We start from the raw sequence: 18781 nt of genomic DNA, 5'->3' as shown, positions 1-18781 counted from the left end.
AGAGGCAGGGACAGAATCCAGTTCTCCAGGGCAACACTCAGCTGTCTTAGCCATGAGACTGTCCTTCCTGCTCCCGCAACCCCCTGCCTCGTTCACCGTGCACCTTCCAATTTCTGCAACAAATGAGGCAGGCGTCCTACAGACAACAGCCTTCTTCACTACAAAACCCTGATTCTTCCGCAGAGCACCATCCATCCTGTACAATGAATAAGACAGGAACCTTGGTGGGGAGGAAATAGCATGTGATCATATAATTAGAGGCTGTATCATAATGCATATGCACAAAGTGACTGAATTAATGTTGAACAGGCGATCTTAATTCTGGAATTTCCTAAACTTTTGAGGGCTTGACTTTGCAACCTTAATATTCTTTTAATCTAGATGTGTGTGTAACTTCCCTTGATATTTTATGAAAGAAAACTGAAAAGACATCACATACTGACTTCTACAAACCCAGTTCTTGGAACCAGCTGAACTGTTTTTTTTGAAACTATATATATATATATATATATATATATATATATATATATATATATATATATATATATATATAAAAAATCAGCCTGAAGCAAGCATGCAGAATGGAAAATTTCAGCCCAAACAATTACATTTTGGCAAAACTAGATGCAACTGAAAACAGGGTTTATAATAATGCAATATAATAGAATCATAGGACTGGAAAGGACCTCGAGAAGTGATCTAGTCCAGGCCCCTGCACCCATGGCAGGACTAAGTATTACCTAGACCATCCCTGACAGATGTCTGTCTAACCTGCTCTTAAAAATTTCCGATGATGGAGATTCCACAACCTCCCTAGGCAATTTATTCCAGTACCACCCTGACAGTTGGGAAATTTTTCCTAATGTCCAACCTAAACCACCCTTCTTGAAATTTAAGCCCATTGCTTCCTGGCCTATTTTCAGCGGTTAAGGAGAACAACTCTTCCCCCTCCTTCTTGTAGCAACTTTTTATATATTGAAAACTGTTATGTTTCCTCTCAGTCTTCTTCAGATCAAAAACCCACGTTTTTCAATCTTTCCTCAAAGGTCATATTTTCTACACCTATAATAATTTTTGCTGCGCTTCTCTGGACTTTCTCCAATTTGTTCACATCTTTCCTGAAATGTGTCACCCAGAACTGGACACAATACTCCAGCTGAGTCAGGGCTAATCAGTGCGGAGTAGAGACGAAGAATTACTTCTCATGTCTTGCTTACAGCACTCCACCTAATACATCCCAGAATGATGTTTTCTTTTTTAGCAACAGTGTTACACTGTTGACTCGTATTTAGCCTGTGATCTACTATGACCCCCAGATCCCTTTCCGCAGTACTCCTTCCTAGGCAGTCATTGCTCATTTTGTATGTGCGCAACTGATTGTGCCTTCCTAAGTGGAGTACTTTGCATTTGTCCTTATTGAATTTCATCCTCTTTACTTCAGACCATTTCTCCAGTTTGTCTGGATCATTTTGAACGAATGGGAAGTGTTGAGCAACCTTAACTAGACGACACTACCAGTTCTTCCCATGATCCTACTGAGATAGACAATTCTGCATCGCTGAAGTTTTTTTTCTCCCTCTCCTCCAATGGCATCAACTTTTGTGACAATCTTGGGTAAAACAGTTAAAATCTACACATCCAGTTCAATGACTCAAATCAGATTTTTAAATCTGCATTAGTAAAAGATTACTTTTAAGAACAGGTATTAATTTCATCCAGATGCGGTATTAAAAAGTACCATGATGTCTTCACAAATACATTTCTCTCATGAATCATCAGATTAATTAACTGGACTTTTTAAAATGATTCAGTATCACAGAACTGCACACTAAGACGTGTCTTGCCAGTTCCCAGTCAACTAGGTACCGTTATTTTATTCTGATCAAGCAGATTTTTTTTTAAACCTCATACCTGGAGATGAACTGGAAAGTATTAAATACTTCGTAAGCAGTAAAAGGGAAGGTCCTTAGACTAGTATTTCTCTATTGTTTGGCATTGTTGAACCAAGGGTCATGGTAGATTCTCTATCTCTAGCAATTTTTAAATCAAGATTGGATTTTTGTTTAAAAGATATGCTATAGGAACTATTTGGGGGGAACTTTGATGGCCCATGTTATACAGGAAAGTGGTCAGACTAGATGATCACAATGGCCCTTTTTGGCTTTGGAATCTATGAATCCTTCCACATTTTAATTTTTGTTGCTACACTACTGTGATAATGTTACACCTACACATTTTCTTATAACTTTCACCTTTTCAGAATTGCAGTTAGGTCTGTTAAAAAATGACCAGATTTTTACAAAAGAATTACAAAAAATCCCAATGAATTTCAAAAGAAAAAATGGCAAAGAAATCTTTCATAATCAATGATAAAAGATGCTATACTCATTTGAAAAGAGATTTAGGAATTATAAAGTAAAATCTCTGAAAAACAACTTTAAATGAAATCTTGGTAAATGTTAAGAAAAACCAGACGATAAAACAGTTTGTAATTAAACATCAGATTTTTAAATCTCAATACATCTCAGCCTCTGTTAGAATAATTACACAGTTATTACACAGATATTTACCTGTTGGAATGAGACAATCTTTCCAATCAAAATATCCTGCATAAATGCCAGGTTCTAAAGAGCCAACTATAGGATCTGCCTTCAATTCAATGTAAATTTCAAACAGTCTTTGATCCAACTCCTTCAAGGATTCCATACTAATCTAAAATCAAAGCCAAAAGAAAAGCACAGTTATCCACTAATTATGAAAGCAAGAATAATAATCAAAAATTTATGGTTTGTCTTCTCTTTGATTTTTAGGAAACATGCCATAAGCTTACAACCTTATAATTTTAAACAATATCTCTTTGACTGTAAGAATTTCCATACTAGATCACATCACTGGGCAGACTAGTCCAGTATCCCTTTTCTGACTGTGGCTAGTACCAGATGCTTCACAGAAAGACGTAAGAAACTCCATAGAGAAGAATCATGGAATAACCTTCCCATAAGCACAATTTCTTCCTAATTCTGTCATTTAGGTATTGATCTTGCATCACTGAAGGTAATGGGAATTTTGCCAGTGACTTCAGTGGGAGCAGGATCAAGCCTTTAGCGGCTGGTTTATGTCCTGAAACATGAATGCTTAAAATCCTTATATTTTTAACCCACCTAATGTAACTGTGGATTTTATTATTCATTGTATATAGAGTTTAATCCTTTTGAAAAATTCAGTTTCACCATAGAGATCTGTGACCTCCTAGCAGCTTATTCAAAGTTCATTGCAAGTACTATTTTAAAAGTATCCTTGTACAACAAAACAATAAGCTGCAGCTCTTTTGGGTACAGTATAGAGCGAGGATGTGCTCTTCTTTCCTTTGTGTGAATACAGCTAAATACAAGCACTACAATTACTGAAACCTCCAAATAAAGTAACTAAACCGTGAAACACTCATACAAAAAGATTAGTCAATGAAATACATGTATGTGTACGTTTCACTTGCTCGCTATATTTAAAGACTGTATCTCTTTCAATACTGTACAAGTATTTTCTTCTTAATATAACTACACAAGACAGCTATTAAAAGTAGTTGAAAGTTAACATCCTGATATCACCATGAATGTTAATTAAACAAGTCATGCAGAAAATAACATGGGACCACTTGTTGAAGATATTTATGTTTATGAGCTTATCAGATTTCAAGATAAAACTTTTTAAATGTCACTCAGCATGTTTCTCAGTCACTGTGAGGTTTAGGGACTTCCCCTCTCACCTGACCACCTCTCATCCTAGAAGGCTCAAAGACCAACCCAGGAGAACAGACGTAAAAGGCAGGGGGGAAAAAAAGCCCTAGCACTTCACTGCCTTCTTCCCCTGGAGACTTATCAGATTGGAGTCCCTGTGCTGAAAACCACTGGAAGATTCATTGAATGAAGCAAGGAGAAAATCATTGATGCTTCTGTTGCTCTGCCTTCTCCTACTACACCCCTAATCTGTTCCTGAGCACTGTAATCACAAATCACTGGGTCCTGATTGTGGTGTAGATGGTGAGAGAAGGTCTCTTGAGCTAGGTATGGGGAGAGAAACAGGAGTTCTGGAGGGGAATGTGAATATGGGAGAAAGTAGGTATATTGGTGGGGGCCTGGAGGCTCCCAGTAGCAGAGGAGTCCAATGGGAGAAATTGGTGCTCAGGAGCAGCATACACTAGTGCTTTCCTGCTTTCTCCACCTAGTGAACCTCCTGAGCTGTGTCAGAAGTGAGTCCAACAGCTGAGAACCACAAAGGACCATAAAAAGGTGCTCAGGAGATTGGCAGGAGGGGAGCATTCATGAAGGCAGTGAGAAGTCGGCCTCAGGAAAAAGTCAGGGATGCAATTCCTTCCCACCCCACCACCCACTTCCTGTGGGACTTCTGAAGTCTGCAAAGGGGAGAACCCTCACCCTACCTCACCTCTTCCTGCTTCTGCCTGTATGAGTCTTAAGATTGGCAGCCTCCTTCATGAGCCTTTTAATAGAAAAAACTCCCTTGCCACCCGCATGGACAAGTTTCCTAGTGACAGGTTACATTTTCAGCTTTATCTCTGTAAGGAATAGTGACAGTGATTTACTTGTTTTAAAATACAAGCTAAGGTCTCTATTTTCATGTCCATGAGCCAGTCATTCCTACTGATGTTCCAATTTAAAAGCGAGGAAGTTTAGAATCTAAAGAATAAAAGTTTGATCGTGTGCATAAAAGCCATAGTTTTATATTTCTCTGGATTTCTGTTTTTTTTTGGGGGGGGGGGTCAGGGGGAGGGAGGGCTACGAAATGGCATACTTACCTAGCCCCTTTTCCACTTCAGTTCATATTGTATAGAAAAATTCTATCTCAGCACCAGATCTAACCTACTAAATATGAGACCCACAAGGTAGGTGAGGTAATACCTTTTATTGGACCAACTTCTGTTGATGAAAGAGAGAAACTTTAGAGCCCCAAATATCAATACTGAAGGACATTATCTCACCCACATTGTCTCTCTCATATCCAGGGAGTAACACAGATACAACACTGCAAACCACTTGTGTTTTTTATCATTTTTTAGTGTGCATCTTAGGGTGGAGGTGTGTGGAGTTGGAGGTTATAATGGAAACTCATTTGTAATTTTAATTATGGAGCAACAGCTCAAACTTATATTCCTACTTTCTCAAGCATTAGTTCATTCTGCCTTTTATTTCACCCTTATCTTCATTCTGCAAGCTTTAACTGACTTCATATATTATTTGTTTGCTTCTATTCTTTCCAGATCCAGTACAGTTTTGGTTTGTTTTTAGCCATATGACTATGTTTGGTTCTTCAGCCAAATGCCCTCCTACAAACACCCTCCTACTTCTGGAGTTCTCAAGAGTTCAAGTCTGGGTCTGTGTGATTTGGAAAGAACTGTGTACAGTTACAAGCCCCCATAAGAAAGAGATGTGTGCATTTATCTTCAATTAAAATCATATATGTATGCAAATTAAGGTGGCACTCAGGATCTTGGGAAGCTGCCAATTCGGCCCTCTGTGCTATAAAATTTGCACATCACTGATGCAGAGTCAGGTTTTTTAAAAACAGTGGTCAAGTAATTTGATTTTAGTCATTCTATGGGCAATGAACAGCATGTAACTTAGGGCCTCTCTGATGCCCACTGAACTCAATGGTAAGGTTTCCTTAAGTATCTAATACTCAAGGGAATTCCCTTGACTCACAAACATCAGAAAGAAGCATTAATATTCCCACTAACCTATAAAAAAGAGAAGCATATTGAAATCAATCCAACTGGTAACATTTAGTGATGAGGTCATCCTGGCTGCAATTAGTGAATCTTTTGGTCTTTTATTTAAAAAGGAGGATATCTTTTGGTCAGAAATGTTTTAGAGTATTTCCACCTTAAAATGAAATATTTCTGGGGCAATCAAGAAGATAATGCTAATTAGGTTAGATCTTACATTCCTGACTGAAGTCGGGATCTACTCTGTACTTTCTAGAACTGTTAAATGAAAAAATCTTTCCGGGCTTTGGTAGGTTCTAAGATGTGTAAAACTCCTCCCTGGAATTACTTGATTACATCTACAATACAGTATGGCGCATTCTCTTGATTTGGCAAAGACAGATTGTGCAAGAATAAGGTTACGGGCTGTGGTTGTTGGTTCCCCTGTCTAAGCTTATCTGTGATACTGCAACACAACAGTGTAATTCTTCTTAACTATAGGAGAAAGGAGATTTGTCAGTAGACAGTAGCTGTCACTTCCTACACTTCCGTTTATCTGAACTCACTCCTGAATGGCTGAAAATAACACTTCATCTGATAATGCATCTGTGTAAACCTATTACAAGAGATATGAAAGACTGAAGGTACTTTGAATAAACAGAAAAAAGTACAGTGACTATAAATGTTGAGTGCCTGATGGCATTCACATGGAAATATGACTAGATGAGTCAGCTCATAGACTCACAGACTTTAAGGTCAGAAGGGACCATCATGATCATCTAATCTGATCTCTAATCTGTCCAGGAGGAACCAGTGGACACAGCAACTCCCAAAAACTACAACTGCAGCCAATGATCCATCTAACCCAGCATCCTGTCTTCTGGCCATGGCCAGGACCTGATTCTTCAGAAGGAATGAACAGAACAGGGCAATTATGGGATAATCCATCCCCTCTCAGCCAGTCCCAGCTTCTGGCAATAAGAAGTTCAGGGACACCAAAAGTATGGGGTTGTGTACCTGATCATCTTGGCTATAGACTTTGATGTACCTATCCTCCATGAATTTACCTAATTCTTTTTTCAACCCAGTTATACTTTTAGCCTTTACAACAGCTCCTGGCAACAAATTCCACAGGTTGACTACACATCGTGTGAAGAAGTACTTTGTTATGTTTGTTTTAGACCTACTGCCTAATAATTTCATCAAGTTACTTCTGGTTCTTGTGCTGAGAAGGGGTAAATTACACTTCTCTATTGACTTTTTCCACACCATTCATGATTTCATAGATCTCATCACAACCTCCCCTCTTCAGTCATCTCTGTTCTAAAGTAATCTTTTTTGATCTCTCCTCATATGGAAGCTGTTCCATATCCCTAATCATTTTTGTTGCCCTTCTCTATACCTTTTCCAATTCTAACATCTTTTTTGAGATGAGACAACTGGAACTGCACGCAGTATTCAAACTGTGAGTGTACAATGGAGTTATATAGTGGCGTTGCGATATTTTCTCTCTTATTATTTATCCCTTTCCTAATACTGTTAGCTTTTTTGACTCCTGCTGCACATCAACCTGGTGTTTTCAGAGACCTATCCATGATGATTCTAAGAACTCTTTCTTGAATGGTAACAGCTAATTTAGAGCCCATAATTTTATATGAATAGCTGGGATTATTTTTTCCAGTGTGAATTACTTTGCATTTATCAACATTAAACTTCATCTGCCATATTGTTGCCCAGTGACCCAATTTTGTGAAAATCTTCACAGTCACCTTTGGAGCTAACTGTCTTCAGTAATTTTGTACTGTCTGCAACTTTGTTACCTCTATGTTTACCCCTTTTTCGAGATCATTTATGAATATGTTGAACAGCACAGATCAGGGGACCCCAATATTTACCTCTTTCCATTGTGAAAACTCATCATTTAATCCTAACCTTTTTCTTCAATCTTTTAACCAGTTACTGATCCATAAGAGGACCTCTCTTATTATCACAACTGCTTACTTTACTTAAGACTCTCTGGTGTTGTTGACACCCTCAAAGAATTCTAATAGATTGGCGAGGCAGGATTTCCCTTTTCAAAAGTCGTGTTGACTCTTCCCAATCATATCGTGTTCATCATTGTGTCTGATAAGTCTGTTCTTTATTATAATTTTAGCCAGTTTGCTTGGTACTGAAGTTACACTTACCGGTCTGTAATTGCCAGGATCACTTCTAGAGCCTTTTTAAAATATCAGTGTTTCATTATCTATCTTCCAGTCACCTGGCACAGAGGCTGATTTAAGCAATGAGTTACATACCACAGTTATTAGTTCTGCAATTTCACTTCCTTCAAAACTATTAGGTGAATACCATCTAGTACTGTATATATGTACTGTATCTACAGTATTGCATTGTCCATGGTCATTAAAGGGTTAATATAGATTTTAAATTGTTCAATGACTTCAATGTTTGAATTTTGTTCTTTATAAAAATACCAGATTTTAAGAACAATACTTTGATGTGGCTGTTCAAGATCAACTGCTGAATATATAATGGGCACCTCATTTGCCTATATAGTCACCCCACTACCAGTACCTAACTCAGCACTTTATTAAGCATTTCAGGATAGTTGAGTGTGAAGGGAGAAATCGAGAGCAATTTTGTATACTATACTAACAATGCAAATAATTTCAAACCCCATTTGAATGATATTCAAAATTATTCCAGCCACAAAAGTTCAACGCATTCACTGGGACGGCCATGAGAGTTCATTGTGTAGTAGAAGCATCAGTTTGCAGAGAAATACTCTGTACTGGAAGAGATAACATTTTACTTTCAAACAACAAACATTTCTGGAAATAAACCAACTAGATGGCCATAAAGATTCTAAGTCATAACATTTCTCATAAAAAATGATCAATCATTACAAAAAGGCAGGAAAATGAGACATCTTTAGCCGCCCACCTTGACATTTTCGTTCTTTGAAAAAAAAAAAAATCCCTGATCTAGTTTATGAACAAGAGCTGTCAAGTGGTAGAGATTACTAGATTATTTAATCTATCAAATATATTTTGAGATTATGATCTTTTTATTCTTTGCATCAAGAAAACACAGTGACATTAAAAAGCTTTACTTAGAAATCAGATAAACATTGCCTATGAACATACAAGTCTAACAAGTGCCCGCTTTGCTACACTACTTATTTAAACCACATAAAAACACACAGACATATTATTATTATTGTTTTTTTAAACTGATGCTTAAAATCCCACTCACTTGTAGGAGGGTCAAGTAATATTTATGCATGGTGATTGTACAAATACGTAATTTAATACCTTTGAAAAGGAAAAAAAAAATCTTTCCATCCAAAGTAATGATACATCTGTAGCAATTTCATTTTAATATTATTGCTTACTTGAGTTATTTTTTCAACTCCTTGGAAGCTATGTTTCTCAAAGTGTTCAGCTACATTTATGAAAGTATGACGTTCCAGGTAGCAGCAATTACTGAGTACAATTAAAAGTCTTTTCTCCTAAATCAAGAGACGTTTTAAGGAAGAAAAATGAACAGTAATTAGGAAATATCTAGGATAACTTTGCATTGTAATAATATTTATTATTATGTTTATACACATTTTGATCATGGAAAATGTTTTGTTGACTTGAATGACAACAGTCATATGATGAGCATGCTGATAAATAAAACATAGTAACAAATAGTTTTGTAAACAAAATCCTAAGAACTGGTTAACATTGGGTGCAATGATTCAATATGAGCACTTTTTCTTATGGGCTCTGATGTCTGAAAGTATTCACTGGAATAATTGTGACTAATATAGATCTCTGATTCAGATCCCATTCCAAAAAGTAAGCCACAAACAGCTTTCCAAGAAGCGGTTTCTGCGTTTTACTGTTTTTTTTCTAGTAACCTGTTAAAAATGATGACCACCATAAAATAAAACCAAAATCTTCACTTTCATATGAAACTGCCTGAAGAATTCAGTTTTAACGTTCGAGCAAAGGAAGCAAAACAGATATTAAACAAATGCATTCCCATCCTCCAAATTAAACTAAATAAAAGACTGATAGAACTCTAAATCATTTCTGCATATAATTTGAAACACTGTAAGTCATCTCTGCTCTCCAATTATTTTGTTTTAAAAATCAAATATGGTTCAAAACAGATATTGAATTAGGTTATATCAGGACTGTTGGTCCATGAGACTGTGCAACAATATGATACCTGGGAGAGAGGCAAGGTCTAGTTTTTCCTCAGGAGGTAATTGGGAGATAGGAACTTCCAAATTATAAACTCAGTGCTGGTGGTGACTTTTTGTGCAACTGTGTGCAGGTCACTTAATTTCCTCAGTTTCCCTACCTGAAAAATACTTTCCTACCTCAGAAGAGAGTTCAGGACAATCATTTGCAAAGTGCTTTAAAAATGAAAACTTTCTGAGGATAAATTACCATAGTGAGCTGTGAAAGAAGTCAATATCTTATTAAGAATGAGATTTGCAATTCCTGATAAATTCCCAGCAGTCTTATCAACCAGTAATGAACTACGACGACTAGTGTAATAAATGTGTGCCCATTAACTTGCCTACTACTTTGATTAATTTATCATTATTTGTATGTACAATATTAAACACAAAATGTCAAAAAACAATGAAAAATCCTAGCCAGTCACTTAATACTCTCTGTGCCTCAGCTACTCCATTTGTAAATGGGGGATAATAATTCTTACTGATACTTGTGTTTTGAAATCTACAGATTAAAACTCTTAACTGCCAAATATAGAAATTAATACTCTTTCCTACTTTTGTTTATTAATATCTCATTTGAAGCTTCAAAATAATTCTTAACCAAATTTATTTTTCCATTGTATAAGCCATATGGCTGGTCAAAGATATTGGGTTACTGGCAATGATTTTTTTTGGCTAAAAAAGCCCTGAACCATTTGTTTGGGAGGGAAAAAACTCTCGGAACGTCACATGGACTTCAATAACACAGGAAAATGAAACAGTTTGATAGCAGTTAATTAACGTTCACACAGTACTTGGAGAATTAAAATGATATAAGTACTAAATTATTATTAAATTTCAGAATTTAGAACTCTGCGTTTAATCCTACAAGTCTTTGCTCACTAATTACAGTTAGACTATTCATGAAAGTAAGGGATATAGGTTGGGCCCTTAAAAGTTTCTAAATTCTGCAGGAAATAGATTATTACAAACATAATAAAAGCTTCAAATTCATTCTTTGAGGGGCATAACTTTATGTGTTTCGACAGCGCTTGTGCTGGCGGCATGTACTCTATGGGAATGCATTAGTCCAAATAACTGGGAGTGGAACTTGCACAAAAAAATATGCAACATTAGGAATTTTATGGAAAAGCAACTTTTTCTAATCTCTCATTCACCACAACACATTCTATTGTAAGGAATATGACTCACCAAGGCAAACTACATTATTTTTACACATTTATCTCTATGTTCTGAAAAATATATATAAATGAAAATTAATTATCTGTTTTAGGAATACAGTTATTTGCACTTGAGTTTTAACTAAACATTAAGGGCCAGATCCTGAACTGGTATACATTTGTGCTACCTTCATTGACGTCAATAGAGCTTTGCCAGTTTACACTCATTGAGGACCTGGCTCCAACCCTTATTTTTTTAAATAAAATTCAGGTGTAAGATTCTGTAGGAAATACACTGAATACTGAACAATCTAAAGCTTGAAATACCATTAATATTATTAGCTTTTCTGATAATCTTGCAGTTAGTAAAGTTTGATATTATTTTCAAAGAAGTGACTTAGGAATACACAAATGCATTACAAAAGACAAGCAGTAAAAGATAAATGCCTTATTCAACATTTAATTTGACCCCAATAGGACATTTTAACTAGACGCCACACTTACGGAAGATAAACTAGAGTCTTCGTGAATGCTTCCAAATAAATCAGGAGATGAAACGTCAGCTGAAAGACTGAAAATGTTTTGAAAAAGGTGAATAGGAGAGTATTCTTTTTACTCTAAGCATTTACAAATCAGCTATGATGTGTGCTTGCTGGAGAACAACATTTCTATTTCTCAACAACTTTCGAGGTTTTAACCATGCGGAACAAGGTTCCAAACAGAACAAACCCAAAACCTTTCGAACTTATTTGCAAAATGGAATTGGGTTTAAATTCCATTTTTTAAATCAAAAATATTTGGTCTTCAGTGTGGCTCTCTCTCCCCGAGAGTGAGTTAGCCCACCCCGGACCTCAGAGACCTTCTTGTCAAAAAACTCATCAAAATCAATATGGCTTTGATGAAAAATATTTAGTCGAAAATGTTCTGACTGGCTGTAGTGCTGATTTCAGCTGAAAAGACTCTAGAAAAAGTTGGAGTGCTGTGTCAGAGTGTCTCATACCATGGAATAGAAGGCAGAATGAGCTGTAGAGCTTTTCTAAATCACCTACAAACTGATCAAGAGCCTTGGGAACAGGAATTGCCATTCCAGCAATCATGTTGGGAGAGGGCGGAAGGTGGAGTCGCACCTTTCTGCACTTTCTTTGATTTGCAATAAAATCGTTTCTGTTTTCTTCTCTTATACACCAACTAAAGGTCAACCAAGTAAAGAGAAAAACAAACGAGATCTTTCAGGATACAGTCAATCAGTTTTAATTCCAGGCAAATCCAAGCAATATTTTCTGGTTCTCTGTTTTACTCAGGTAAATATCTAATTTGCCTTAGAAATTCAGGTTCTTATGACTCCTCAGATCTCGTTGATGGAATAAAAGCAAAATTGTCAACAATTTAGTAGATATGTTAATAGAATTAGGAACATGCCAAAGACAGAGGGAAAAGCAAGGAAAATACCATTCCTCATTGGTAGATGGTATTCAGTGACAGTGGCAACTTCTTTCATATAAACTGCTTGGAAGCTATAGCTGTGACAAAAACCACCATCCACAGATATTACCATTAGAATAAAAAATGGGCTAGTCTGGTATAACAGTTACAACCTTTAGAAAGAGGATTCTCTTTGGGAATCAAGCAGAGGGATTTTGAATAAGCTAGCCTTCATTAAGCATTACAATAGCTACTAAGAAAACAACTTTTTAATATTCATCATATTTCATTATCTTATTCAAATCTGTATTTCATTTTTTATTTTTTTTTTGGTGTAGATATGTTCTACTTGGCTCCATGGCATTATTGGTCAAAGCCAAAATTGTTCACAAAAGCTATCTAATAGCAATACCACAGGAATATTGGTGAGAAAAACCTTGTTGAAATTTGCAACTTCAAATATTCCAACTGTATTATTTTACTTACTGTGTGGTATCTGCATCACAATCAGGCTTAGTGCTCAGTTGTTCCAGACAATCTATAAAAACCTATAAAATAATTTAAAAAAAATTCTGAATTTTCCATCAGAGCTGAACTACTGATACAAAACCTGTAAAACATTTTAATTTTTCTTAACTGAACTTTCAACTGCAGCACGTAAGCAGAATAATCAAACACCCCAATTTTCTTCAACCTCAAATAATTGAAAACAGTAGCATTTTAAATTAAGTCCGGCAAATGTTTTCATTATCTTGTTAGCCTTTGTTTTCCTGTGGAAAAAAAGATTTGTACTATTTCTTTGTACTATCTATCATCTTGCTAAATCACCTCCCAAATCAGAGTTGAAATCATAGGACTGAGGGTCCACTGGTTTACAAGGAACGTATCTTTATTGGCTTTAAAGTGCTTAAACAGAGACCCCAATGCAAACATCTCTTAAGTCCACTACACATCATTTCTTTGGTCTGATTTGTGACATTTTAATTGATAACACAGTACAAACGATTGTTAAAACTGCTGGGTGCTGCTTTATTATCTTAAAAACATTTCTGGCTTATTATACATTTAAAAGATTACCTTAAAAATGTGTTGCAAAGAGCACTGGTTACTAATATGAAACTAAGGTCCAGATCCTCAGCTGTAAACTGGCATAGCTCCACTGACTGCAATTGAACTATGCCAATTTATACCAGCTCAAGCGCTTGCCCTTAGTTTTGTATTAGAAACCGGTGCTCTTTGAAACCAAATTTTAAGTTAATCTTTTAAATATATAATTAATAACCCAGAAAATGCTTAAAGTTAAGCTAGTGCTTCAAGTATATGTTTGAAGCGTTTAGGTGCTCTGATGAATTAGGGCCTTAGAAACCCCAGGAAGCATTAAGCATCATTATCCTTAAGAGTTACTGTAATTTGAAGTTAAAATAACACTTATGTCTGGATGATCTGAATTAAACAGTATCTGACATCTTATCACCTTTTATTACTTTTTGGCGAGGAATGGATACAAAGTAATCCCTTAATCACTCATTTATGCTCCCCAATTCCAGTTTAAAATTACCTGCATGATACCAATGCTTAGCTGGCACACATCCTCCTGTGTTTTTTGCTGTTGGAAAACCTGAAGAAACAACCATATAACTTCAGTGGAATAGCTTCAGAAGACCTTCTTCCAAAGGAAGTGAGGAAAGGGAAGAGTTATAAATATCAAACCTAGTTTCTCTGTATACACTGTTCTTGTGAGACTCCCCAGGGAAAGAAGAGTGGCTGGTAGAACAAATCCTGTGTATAAACACAATGGATAGGCACATGACGCTACCTAGCTGTGGATAATTCCAGTTCTCCATACCATGAAAGTGAAACTGTGATTAGAAAAAGGTGGGAGAAAGAATAAGTGAGTGGAAGGGAAAGCAGTAGCTAGATTTCCTTCGTCCTGTATGCCACAGAAACTTGGAGAAAAAGGTTTGTAGCAAAATGTAGGATGGAGGAAACCAAGTGAAGCTGAAAAGAGAACAGGGTGATCGCAGAAGCTCTTAGGACTTCTCAAGATCAACTTTGTTAGCAAGTGAAATTCATTTCATGGGGAGGGATTAATCGTGAAATAATATCCCCTTTTGGGTTCTTCTGGGGAACCCTCATTGGGGGAATAGAATACCTTTGTCATACATGGGACAAAGAAGAAGAGAGCAACAGCAACAGTACCCAATCCTATGAGATGTTGAGCATTTCCTGAAGAATGCTCTCATGTCTTCCTGAAGTCAATGGAAGTTGCTCATACCTTATGGCATCAGGTCCCCAATGCAGTAAATGAATGGGGTAACACTATCATGTGGCATACTGGAGTAGAGAAAACAAAGGGTTGAGTTATGTTCCGAATGAAGTCTAGATGTGATATGTATCTGTAACTGGCTCTCCAGGGTACCTACATCATAAGAGCATACCTGCTACCATTTGAAAGCTACAGTCGTAGCCTTTATTACAAAAAAATTGCATTTAAATACAGTTCCCTTTTTGCCCCCTCCCAAACAAATGGTAATATGAGTGCAATTTGAAAACAGACTCAATATTGCAAGGGCTTTTTTTGGTCAAAGTGAAGAAAAAATATTGTGAAGCTTGAGTAATTTCTTAATTCATTTTATAACAGCATCTCTGTATTATCCACTAACACTAATAATACATAAAACATTTATACAGTAATTACTTTTAAAAGTAATAACAATTTACATACAAGGAAAGAAAATAAAGTACATAACAAGACTTACACTGGCTTCTCCAGGTTTGCAGTCCAGAACACTCTTGAGTGACTGCAAGGAATGCACAATGCATTGTTCAAACTGGGATGGCTGAAAGTAAAAAGATTTTTGAGTTCCTAAATGAATGTGCAATGCATACTATACAAACTATTAATATACACTTTTTTTACAGTAACAGAGAAGATACTCATTTTTTACTGATCCAAAATGGAACCCGCCTCATGCAAATTTCATGATACATATACTACAGAAAGCCCTTGTTTTAATGATGTACTTTCATACTGAAGCAAACAAAAATAATTACATAGATCAATTTTATCTGCAAGTGTCTGAATGAGGGGTTCTTCCACTGAACGGTTTCTTCGCCTTAAGCCTGCAGTGAAGTTCTTATACCTTGTTTGTGATTGCACGCATGGCTACTCAGGAAAAGTCTAGGGGTAAAATCCTATCCCCACTGTAGTCAATAGCAGAAGTCTCATTGACTAGCAGGACCAGGATTTAAATTTAATAGGGCCATTCTAGGATATCCCAAATTCACCATTATGATTTCACTATCATGAAATCAACAAGAACAAGTAGGAGTAGATTGGTCTGGAAGTAAGGCAATCTTGTCTATTCAGAAATTGCTTTGATACTTTGCAAAAAAAATGGCATGGAAACATGCCAAAAAAATAAAGCTACATAGGTCTTAAGGTGTATAAATCTAGATGCAAACGAATCTGTAGCATTACCCCTGTTGGCCAATCTCCCCTTATCCATCCTGTCTTGCTCGATATTGTGCCAATCTGGTTAGAGACCACCTGATGGCACTAGGGGGAAAACTGTGTTTCCAGAGGGGAACATGAAAGTGCAAAAATTATCTCCATGCTAGAAAAATGGACATCAATCCAGCTGATTTGGCTCAAAAATGGGAGCCAGAAACTGAAATTCAACTCCTCATTCTGCCCTTTACCTTTTGTGCAGCTTAGGGTAAGTCACTTCACTTCCGTTTCCCCAACCTATGATATTAGGATAAAGCTTATCCACCTCACATAGGTGTCATGAGGATTGATTCATCTCTGTAGAGCAATTTGAAAATCTAAAACACTATATTAAATGCTATTTATTCATTTTTAGAACAAGCTCCTGAAGACATACAGCAGAGAAAGAGCTAAATAGGCAGAAAAAAGGGCATACTTTCAGTGGAAAAGTAAAATGCTGTTCCTTTTATTTTTGTTCTCATGTAGATTTTTATTGCCTGAGAAGAAAATAATAAAGCTTCTCTGTACATTAACCTTTGTGCATTACAGGCCCCATGGCTGTAGGTTTCTGACAACAATATCCCAATATATGTTTTAACAGCTGTATAAATATCAAGGATGTTAATAACTAATTTTCTTGCATGCATTTTACACATATAGTTTAAGCTTAAGCTGTCTCCAAAGGGCCTCTCTGGCCTTGTTTACTCTCAGAAATTTTGCTAAAGTTTCCCACCATTACGACAACTGATTCAGATCCATCAGCAGTGGTAAAATTGGGATTATTCACATAGACAAGGCATCACCAGTTGCCAGTATTTTAAGCACCATGTCATGATCTCAGCAGGATTAGATGACACCATACTTAACACAGTGGCAGCTCCCTAAAGACTCATATACACTAGCAATACACCCACTGTTTCTGCTGCTGGCAGAGCTAAACTGGTGGGAAATTTTTGCAAAAAATCCTAGGGTAGATATAGCTTTGGAGCACAGTAATGAAGCACTAATAAGATTTTGTTTAGATTTACTAGTTCTACAAAAGACTGGCCCTGTATGCAAACCTAGATGGAAGAAGGAAATGGGGCTCTGGTCTGGACTGAAATGACCAGAGTACGTTGCAATTGAAAATAAAACCCAGAAGTCATGACTCCCAGTTCTCAATATTTAATAACCAGACAACACTCTTTCCCACAATATGTATATCTGGAATGCTTCATGCCCTCCTACTCAACTTTATTCAAATGTATTTATAGTAACAAACAAGCACAACTTCAGACACATGGCCTACCGAGTACTCTCTTATATAATACACACAACGATTAATCCTCCCACAGCCATTTCTGCTTTCTCAGATTGTTTTTAAGTCATGCCTACAATGTGCTTGTCATCTTTTAGCCATTAGTCATTACTATTTCTTTCCCGAAAGCACCTCACTAATTTATTTTAATATGGTTTCAAGTCGTTTACTGTTTGTCTGTGAGCAACCTCCTAAATTAGTTGGCTCTCAGTTAAATTTCTCATTATACCAGAAAAGCAACTTTTTATATCTACCACAGTCCAGGTTCCATGGTAACAAACCCACTAAGTTATGAAGTACTGTGATGTGGACTGAACTTGTCACAACCTGAGAAAACAAACTATGTTAGCAGAACATCCTTAGCTAAAAAAATACTCCCCCTTTTTTTTAAATCTCTACACAATCTTACTAAGGAAGATCAGTAAAAACTTTATGGGGGCACATCAATCCCCCCTCTCCCAACCCTCTCAATTTATAGCCATGCTAGCCTCTTCTCCATGTGCTTCTTTACATTCTACTCATATTAAAGGACTGAATCCAGCAAAGCTTTACTTACATGAGTAGTCCTTACTTGTGGTAGTAGTCCCACTGATGTGAATTGCTCCTCACACAAATAAAGCTTATTCACATATGGCTCTGCTGAACTGGGACCAAAGACACTGCTTTTGAAAACCCCATCCATAAGCTGAAATTTATTTAGTTTTTAGAACTACTTTCAACTGCACTTATGCTCACTGACACATGTAAGAAAATCCACCAGGAGAAAAATAACTCTTGAAAGAGGGAAAAGGTGAAAGAAGAGAAAAAGTAGCTTTTGATTTTGTGATAGGATTTATTACTACCATGAATATTTGAGAAAGTGAGCAGACAGAGGGCAGAAAGAATTCACATAGGAGTATAATCTCTCCTCCATCTAAATTCTAACCCACTTTAGATGGGAACTGATTAGCTTTATTTTGTACCATATTTTAATTCTTTTATAAATACGTGTGCACACACGTGTAAATATAAGTAAATGTATAACATGCTGCAAAACTTTTAATATTTACGAAAAGAAAAATGAAAATTACACAAGTCATGCACAAAAAGATGGGTGCCCAGAAACACGCAAAGTGTACCCACCAGAGATGTTAAACCTTCATTATCAACCACCCAGTCTTCCTTTTCAGCTAACCTCTTCACATCTGTAAAAAGAAAAGGTGTTAAAATGCTAGGTTTCATTCTAAAAAACTCCTTGAACTTAATAAGAGATAAAACCGCAGACACCTTAGTGTGATGAACAGGCACAGAAGTATACTGGCCATACTTAAAAGATTTCAGTCACTTTTCAAATGACTAAGAATGGCACACACACATAGTTTGCTGCTGCTTTCTCCTACAGAAGTAAAATTTATGGTGCATGGCAATAGTTGAATAAAGCCCACCTTTTACTGGAAATCTTGAGGTTAAAGAAAAA

At 36.5% G+C, this 18781-nt stretch overlaps 1 protein-coding gene across 8 annotated transcripts in view; it reads right to left on the bottom strand.

Annotated features, from left to right (window-relative positions):
* The window catches only part of EXOC2 (exocyst complex component 2), a 204346-nt gene that overhangs the window by 43981 nt on the left and 141584 nt on the right, over positions 1-18781 (bottom strand). For all 8 annotated transcript variants that reach the window (XM_050939919.1, XM_050939918.1, XM_050939915.1 and 5 more), the window contains 7 exons: positions 18448-18509; positions 15298-15378; positions 14097-14156; positions 13025-13086; positions 11621-11687; positions 9111-9227; positions 2571-2712 (listed from right to left, as the gene is read on the bottom strand). In XM_050939919.1, the coding sequence (XP_050795876.1) occupies positions 2571-2712; positions 9111-9227; positions 11621-11687; positions 13025-13086; positions 14097-14156; positions 15298-15378; positions 18448-18509 (591 nt within the window). The remainder of the gene's footprint in view (positions 1-2570; positions 2713-9110; positions 9228-11620; positions 11688-13024; positions 13087-14096; positions 14157-15297; positions 15379-18447; positions 18510-18781) is intronic.

The sequence above is a fragment of the Gopherus flavomarginatus genome, chromosome 2, assembly GCF_025201925.1.
Source record: "Gopherus flavomarginatus isolate rGopFla2 chromosome 2, rGopFla2.mat.asm, whole genome shotgun sequence".
In the NCBI taxonomy this organism is placed as follows: Eukaryota; Metazoa; Chordata; order Testudines; family Testudinidae; genus Gopherus; species Gopherus flavomarginatus.
Note: the sequence above shows the minus strand (reverse complement) of the source record. Positions and strands in the feature narration are given on the sequence as shown.